Source organism: Mizuhopecten yessoensis, unplaced genomic scaffold (assembly GCF_002113885.1).
Source record: "Mizuhopecten yessoensis strain PY_sf001 unplaced genomic scaffold, ASM211388v2 scaffold8123, whole genome shotgun sequence".
Taxonomy (NCBI): domain Eukaryota; kingdom Metazoa; phylum Mollusca; class Bivalvia; order Pectinida; family Pectinidae; genus Mizuhopecten; species Mizuhopecten yessoensis.
In genome coordinates, this window is record NW_018407390.1 from 2,619,983 (window position 1) to 2,629,058 (window position 9,076).

The 9,076-nt window shown below is 34.1% G+C and overlaps 1 protein-coding gene across 6 annotated transcripts in view; it reads left to right on the forward strand.

Annotated features, from left to right (window-relative positions):
* LOC110455041 overlaps positions 1–9,076 on the forward strand; it is a 38,265-nt gene extending 29,189 nt beyond the window's left edge. For all 6 annotated transcript variants that reach the window (XM_021504938.1, XM_021504936.1, XM_021504934.1 and 3 more), the window contains 2 exons: positions 1,943–2,036; positions 4,988–9,076. In XM_021504938.1, the coding sequence (XP_021360613.1) occupies positions 1,943–2,036; positions 4,988–5,661 (768 nt within the window). In that variant the 3' untranslated portion in view covers positions 5,662–9,076. The remainder of the gene's footprint in view (positions 1–1,942; positions 2,037–4,987) is intronic.

Sequence of the window (9,076 nt, forward strand, 5' to 3'; positions counted from 1 at the left end):
TGAATCATATTCAAGGTCACAAGGAGCAAATATGTTTAAAATATTTCAACAACTTGTTCTGAATAACCAAAAGGCTCAGGATGTTGATATTTAGTTAGTAGCATATGCTGGGATCAAGGACTACTATGTTTGTTAAAGTGAATGACTTTGACTTATATTCAAGGTCACAGGGGTCAAATTTGTTTAAAATCTTTAAACAACCTCTTATGAATAACCATGGATCCCAGGATGTTTATACTTTGCAAGTTGCATCCTGAGATGAAAGGCTATACAATGTGTTCAACATAATGACTTTGTTCGACTTTCAATCACAGGGGTGAAATGTTTTAAAAAAAAATAACAGGGTCTTTTAAACGAATTTTAATCATAAATACTGATATTTTGCCTGTAGCTTTATTTTAGATCACTTTTAAGGTTACAAGTGTCAGTTTTATACCAGGTGAGCGATGCAGGCCCATTGGGCCTCTTGTCTCTATTTCTATGTATTTTCAGGTTTTCACAAAAACAAGCTCTCTGTATTTACATGGCATTACATGTGAATAGCAATAAAAATTAAATCTACATATATATGTATGTTTTATCGGGATGCCATCCTGATGCAGATAGTGCTAATGTGCAAAACCTATTACCTTGACACATACATGCACAATATCAATGGAGGTTTTAAAAACATTTCATTTAGTTCTAAAAGACCACGTGGCTGTAAAATATACTTTCTTATCTCTGTATAGCAATCACTCAACGGATTGTTAATTTTGTAGAACACATACAAAAGGAAAAGGAAATATAAACATATTTTTTTTTGGTTTTCCACTTTTGAGAAACTAATTTGCATCTGATAACCTTCACCATATACCTACTGATGTGAAGTTTGACCTCTAAAATATGAGGCGTCATATACAGAGGTGAAATTCTGAGTTTTACCTTTGTGACTTCAGTAAAAATAGATATTTGTCTCCACTGAATCTTCCAGTATGCTAATTAGATAGTTCAGTGCAAAAAGATAGGTAGGTATATAGGTCTATCTTATTGTCAAAGGAAAGGACAATCCTAGCCTGTGTACATAAACAAAGGGAAGAGCTATTGGGTGCAAACAGCCCTGAGCTTGACCTTAAGACCTGTATAAGTAATAAGGTTCTCGTTATATAACTTTTAATGTTCACGTTTCCTATTATAGCTGTGAGTAAAGGTGGATAAAATGTCAGCTGTGGTTAAATATGGCTAAGATATTTCCTGTCTGATGGAAATTAATTTAGATTTAATATGCCTGATCGGTAAATATATAATGTAGATGTAGTGGTTTAGGTTGATATTGGTTTATTTGACAATTGAGGAAGACCAGCTAAAATAAAACAGACCAAATGTATTTACTTGTATTGTATATATTGTAAAGGAGTTTGTTGTGAAAGACATGTTATTGAAGTATTTCTTGTGCATTCATCCAACAGTTCTACGGAGACAAAGAGAAACTCAACATGAGTCATACATGTCGGAGTTGTTTCTTTACAAATTGTGAAGTTGCCAACAGTTACACGTGAACACTGATACACACTTGTTTACCCTAATGTTGACTGATCACCAAAATAAAAATTTAAAAAACCCTGTCTTGATAGTGTGTGTGGAAATTTCCTGAGACTTAACAGTTGTTACCAATTAGCATCTTCCAAGCATCATCCATAGATATAGAAATATAATATATTTGTATATATTGTGATAATACATATTTGTATATAGATGATTGGAGATCAGAATTATAGAGGTTTCAGTAATCATATAACAGATGTTATTTTTGTACATGTCTATAGTTCAGACATGATTTTTCAGGGTACATCAACAATTCTTGTTTACAGGTTTTTACTCTGGTTCAAGAGACTTTATGCAAATTTCCCTATTTGACCTTCCTCTGACCGCAGTATTGATGGCATTGGTTTTATTTTGACAGGGATCAGTAAACCAGAGACACCTGAAACTGTCGATTTTGGTCATATGTCCAGAGGGTCCTTTTTGTTTGTGTTCAGCCAAGTGGAGAAGTCCAGGTTAGTATTGATGATACACAATATACCGGAATATGACCCTGATCTGCACAACCCATTTTTACCATCAATATGATGAGAAAAATAATTTTGATAATTTATATGTTGAATAAACATTAAAGATTTTACTTTTTTACTAATTTATATTCTGAAGTTTTATTTTAAAATTGTTCTCAAGACTGGCTATAGTATGCTCTATTTGTTGTGTTGCCTGTACTAGTGGGCTTTCCCATTCCCTTACATGTAGTACACATATAGCTGTGACCGAGTTATTAAAAGATATATGCTTATATTGCAAACTTGATCCCCCCCCCCCAACAATGACTGATACAATTACACATTTAATTATACAATGTTGCAGTCATTCGAAAAATAACACCAAGCATTGTTAAAGTACATTTCTGGATCTTCTTTATGTTTACTTGTATCAGTAACAGGTTTATAGTCACACATGTTTGTAGTAGTTATCGATTTTGCAGAAAAGATAACGTATAATCAATAATTTACGTGAAATCAACAACAGATGGCTTTCCAAAGTCACCTGTGCTGTCTATATTGACATACATGTACTCGTGTAGTATTTCGAGGCTAAGACGTCTGACATTCTGCTATAACTAGTCCTTCACCACTAGGTCACGGGTTCGAGACCTACGTAGGGCAGTCGCCAGGTAATGGCGGTAGGTCAGTGTTTTTTCTGCGGGATCTCTGGGTTTCCTTCACCAGTAAAACCTTGCACGTCCTTAAATGACCATAGCTGTTAATATGACATAAAACACAAACAAACCAAAAATTCTAGGTGTTTTCTGTAGTTAAATATTAAATCTATTTATACTGTATCAGTATTTCATATCACAGCCCCAGGTTATATAGTGTATTTATACTGTATCACAGCCCCAGGTTATATAGTGTATTTATACTGTATCACAGCCCCAGGTTATATAGTGTATTTTTACTGTATCACAGCCCCAGGTTATATAGTGTATTTATACTGTATCATTATTTCATATCACGGCCACAGGTTATATAGTGTATTTATACTGTATCACTATTTCATATCACGGCCACAGGTTATAACTGACAATTAAGTTACCTAATACAGGTGTAGCTATTGTAAAGCTATTGATGGACCACCTGTTGTAAAGTGATCGACCAGCCACTCAATGTAAATGATTGACTATCCACCACTTGTAAAATGATGAAGTAGTTTGTTTTGGTTATGTACATATACTGGAGATGTTACCAAACTCGGGGTAATTTTGGTCCGTGGCACATACTGTGCGGTGGTCATTGTGGGTTTATATTATGTCAGAACAGACACAGAATGCCAGAGTCCTGAATCATCTGCTTCCTGATGTGTACCTAAAGAAATTCTACTCTGGCCATAATTTGATAAGATTGACCAACCACCTATTGTGAAATAATTGAGTTAGTTGAGTCCTGGACACAGGTAACAGAGTTGACACGAGGTTGTCATATATGTCAACAAGTTGGTGATAATTCTAGTCCTCTGTACTGCTAGGCTGGTCATTGTGTTTGTCAGGTCCTGAATCAACTTCTTCCTGGTGTATATATATAGACATAGTACTCACAGGGGCAGTCATTTAATATGTTAGGTACACAGGTATACTGTGTAATTAGGTGGGGCTGGTATAAGTACACCAGTAAACAATGGTATGACTTGTAGTTTTGACTGCCCACCAGTGTATATAAAAATAGACATGTTGTGCATTCCCGAAATTTTAAAACATCCAGAGATATCAATTTGTTAGGTCTTACATCTGTAAAAAAGTGTATAAGAAATTAAATACAGCGTATGTCTTTACAACAGATACAGGAAAGTAAAAGGTATAGAATTTGTGTTAATTCTTAATTTAAGGTAATACAGAATCTTTTTAGCAGACTATGAATTAAATTCCATGGCCAACATCATGAAGGAAGAGAATTTGAGCACCAGTTTGTGTAATCAGCTGTCTGAATGGGACAAATCCTGTTTAACTGATATTTTCTATCTCTGATAAATTGCATTTTTTCATCTTTCTAATTAAAATCAGACCCGAATTCCCGTTCCTCTACGATACTCTTACATTGGGTAATAAGAGTATCGTAAATGAACGGGAATTAGGATCTAATTTTAATTAGATTGATTTTTTCACAAACTTACGTCAAAAGATCTTTTCTGAAAACTGCACAGTTTTCTTTTTGTGTTGTTTCAGATTCTATAAGGACAAGAATTTTGTTATTTTCTATTTTTTCCCCTGATATTTTCAAAATAATAACAAAAAATATTATATGAGTTACCCCTTTCAGAAAATAGCTCTAGTTAATCAATTAATATTTTAGAAAAAAAAAGTTTGAAAAAAAAGAACCTTAAGAAATAACTTTTCCTATTTCTATAACAAGACTATATATATTGTCAACACATTCAGTAAATAATACCGTTTATAATCTTATGTGTTTGCTTAACAAGTAAATCAGTTAGAACTTAATTTGTAAACCTATTATATTTTGACCTTAACAATTACTCTGTTTCACCTTGAAATCAAATAAGCTAGACCTTGATATCTACTCTATATTTTATGTAAGAAGTAAATGAAGCAGGAAACGAAAGCAGTCATAACTTTTCACTAATAGCCAAGTTAGCAATGATTAATGTTATTTTTCTGGAGTTCTGTACAATAGACACTTCTGACGTCTGTAATTTCTTCCCTGCGCTGGTAGTACAGACAGGTTACTTACCATACAATACTCTCTTAGCTTTGTAACAAACACATATTAAATTTATTATTTATCATGTCCCTTAATGCCGTTACATTTTCAAGCAAGATTCACTTATAATTTGACATTCTCTAAAAACTAGCCCTAAAACCATACACATGGATAACTAAGACGCATTCCTTTTGTTAGTCTGTGGTACAAACTGTTTTGTAAAGTGACACTTATCCTGCCTTTTTCAGACAAGTTTGACTTCAAACTGCACTACTACGATGGCGAGGAGACATGGGGTCAGCGCATCAAGTGGGCGTCCCGCGACTTCCTGGACATTGACCACATCATCATGAACAGCACTGGTCATCAGTACTACTTCAAACCCGACACAAAGACACCGCTTCAGGACCTGTGTATCGGGCTCTGTGTCAAATACCTTGTCCGCTGGAACGACGAAACCTTACCATGGAAACGTGAGGGTTCACGACCTCTTTCTCTGCATGACCTTGAACCTGATCTTAGTTTCAGTTATAATAGCTCTGAATCCCTTCCAAATAAATCCTGTGCCGCCAATCCACTGGACACTCACATGGATTCTCTCCCATCATTTTTAGAATCTCAAAACTTGGCTTTGTTTTACGACATAGAGTCCAAAGTGTCCGTCACAAAGGTGATAGGAGTACAGAATGACAAAGCTCTCGCCCGATTAGCACGGAAGGGAAGTGGCAGTAGCTACGAAAGTTTCCAAGGTGGTGGTGACCGTTACATTAAGAATGAAAAACGGCGAAGCATCAAGAAAAAGAGTGCAATAGAAAGTAAGATAGACAGTGATGGGGACGATTTCACGTCAGGGTTTGTGGACGACTTCGCAGGGTGTTCAGAAACACGAACGGGCTCATACATAGAGTCGTACATAGACTGAAGTGTTGTGATGTAAACTTACCAGAACGTGTATATAGTCTTATTAATCTGTAATGTACCCAGTTTACTGTGTATCTTCACATTTGCAGCTGTTGCAGTGTGAGAAGGTCATCACAAACTCATCATGTTTATACCCACAAACTCATGTTTATATCCGTAAACTCATGTTTATTCCCGCAAACTCATCATGTTTATACCCGCAAACTCATCATGTTTATACCATACACCACCCATTTTATTTGTGAATGTTAATTCCAGTAACAATCATCATCATAGTAGTATTTAAAATTTATGTATGTTGTCATGAAGATTTGTATTGGTATTTTATCGAGTTATACATTCTTCATCGTTAATGTAAAAATCTTTTTTTAAATTTACAAGTAAATTATGTCCATACTGTTGACCTAGTAGTTTTAGAACCATTTGCTTTGTCCATTCACTAGAGAACATCAGTAAAGTTCTATGTTCTGTGCAGAAGTTGATGTACTGTACCATATTTTTCCGGTGATAAACTCTTCTCGGGATGAAGGCCACCCTTATAGAACTATTTTAAAGATGAGAACCAGTAATATCAGGAAATACAAGCCTTTATTGTATAATTATTTAAATAGGCAGAAAATGCAAGTCTAATAGCCAATAAACTGTCAATTTGGAGACCAATATAAGTCTACTCGCTAATTAAGTTTATGCAGCTTGCATCTTGTGCAGTGCAGTTTTGGCATTTTAGTGGAAAAAATACATATATAGGTTATCAAGTTTGAAACTTTTAGGTGAGGTCTATACTGATAAAGAGTAGACACTGATATATCAGTTTTGTAGATTTACCATACAAGTACTGCTAAAATAGTGAAAACTAGTACAGTACTGCAAAAATAGTTAAATACAGCTGAAGCAAAACAGATCTTGTTGTTAAGAAAGTGTAAAGAGAACAGTGTATCTGAGATAAATATTGTTTATAGAGTATCAGTGTTTCTGAGATAATTATTGTTTATAGAGTATCAGTGTTTGGATTATATTGTATTAACGTGGTGGCCAAGTGGTTATGGTGTCGGACATTTTGCTACCACTAGTCCTCCACCACTGGTTCGAGTGTAGGTCGGTGATTTTTCTCCGGGATCTCTGGCTTTCCTCCACCACCAAAACCTGGCACGTCCTTAAACGACCATAGCTGTTAATAGGATGCATTTCCTTGCTATATATGAACAGTGTAAATATTATGTTGCATTGTACATTATATCTCCTGGCTAAATGAAAAAAATATACACATATATACAATTTAGATTGAAGTGCATCTCCTTGCTAAGTATAGGTAGTTACATCGTATGTCCTCGGCTAGGACTTTACTATAGGGGTAAATTCTATTGAAAGGTTACTGGTTCGATTCTTCTCCATTTTGTACCTGTTTGACTGAGAGTGATCTGAGTCATTGTCTATATTTCCCATGTGGTTTTGTATATGTAGTGTCTAACAGAAGTCTGTAGTGTATCTAGCAATATGATCGTCCCGTAGTGTGTGCATGTATATCTGTCCATGTAGGACCTATGAACACAAAAATCACTGTGTTAACCATTAGCATCAATTAGCAATGTCCACAAGTAATAGATGCAATTTTCAGTGTAACTCAACTGAAGCAATACTATGTATCTGTTTATGATATTAGATATAGTTTACAACAGACACAAACAAGTAGAAACCCTGTATCAGACATGCTTCCAACACGGATATTTTCAGTTTTGTAGACAATTAATACATTAACATGTAAATAAATTATGTTGATACATGTATGTTACATGTTTTAGCTGAAATGTTTTCAACTTCTGTCTAATGTTTCAGAGATGTGTAAATACTAACAAGAAATGCTATCAAGCGTTTAAAAAAAGAGAATAAGACACCTGTGATACTTCTCACTAAGAACATAGTTTGTATATATCTTGTTTTAGAAATGCTTTTGTTCCAAAGTGAAGAATCTTTGTGAACAGATGCTATTGTTCTCTTGCTAGGATTGTAACAATGAGCACGTAGCGAGGGAAAGTAGCTCCAATAATAATGACCTGATCATGACAGCCAAGAAAATTGTCCCCTTTCATAGCTTAAAACAAGTACCGGGAATTGGGAATTAATTCAGTCAGCTAAGGTAACTGGTTAATTTTACTGTGAATCCAACACTAAAGATTAAGATTATAATTGACAATGGACAATACATCCATAATTTATATTTAATAATGATGTAACAGAAAGGCATGCTTTGATATAGGTATGCAAATTGAGCTGGTAAATATACATGAAGTAAGCTGACACGTTAATGCCTTTGTGTGGTTTATATTATAACTGTATATCATCCTATGTATCAACTGGGCTGGCAGAATACACTTCAGATGTCCAAAACTGTAATATAGCAGGGATGGAGTCTTTCTCAAGTGCTGCTAATGTTATATATACACTGTATATATACATTAATAACTGTCCATTTTTTTTCCAATTACAAATACATGTTACACATGTACATGCTGTTGCCTTACTGCGAAAGAAATGTCCATTATATAAAAAGATAAATGTTTCAAGCTTCTAAGTATATTTTTTTATAACAAAAAAACTATAACTAATGGGTTATTTTATAATTACATGTACTTGGTAGTGATAAAGTATTCTGTACATATGTTACACCGTTGTGTTTTACTTGATAAAATATGGCTGCACTTTATGTACATTGTATGTATTACTTGGCACTGTTTAACTGTTACACATATTACTGAACATTACAGTTAGGAAGTCATTATTTTTATATTTCATCCTGGCTGTTTCCTAGAGCTAAAGTTAGATAAGTGTTAATAGCTATTGTTTAATATCATTATTACACATAAACACCAATTTGCTGTTGAAATTTTATAATTAATTTTATTTTCAAACCTGGTTATTTGTGTGAGTAGGTCTCAAATTGTCCATGTTATTTAAACAAAAAATATCCATTGTTGGCAGATTTGTTGTGGTGGCTCAACTTTCATTGTTAGGCTGTCTGTGATATGTGTAAGTAAATCAGTAATATTTCATACAAAAGACTTACTTGTGTTGGTGAATTTAGAAAACCTCAAGGTCAAAAGCATATGAATGCATTTATATTAATTTTATAACCTTTAACCTTGTAAATTCTAAAGTGTTTGCCTTTCATTAATTGTGAACATGTAGCACGTTTATGTTGACATAATCCCAAATCATTTACGGTGTAGGTGTGTAGCTCTGTATGAAATATATCTGTTTTACACTTTACTGGTATCGCTGTTTTACTTGTCCCTCTAATGAGCTGGTGAACAGGAATATCATCTTTCGGGAGTCGCCTACAAATTAATCTGCCATAAAAAATGGATTATGTTCAAACTTTATATGAAAAAATAAAAAATATGTATTTGTAAAATATGTTT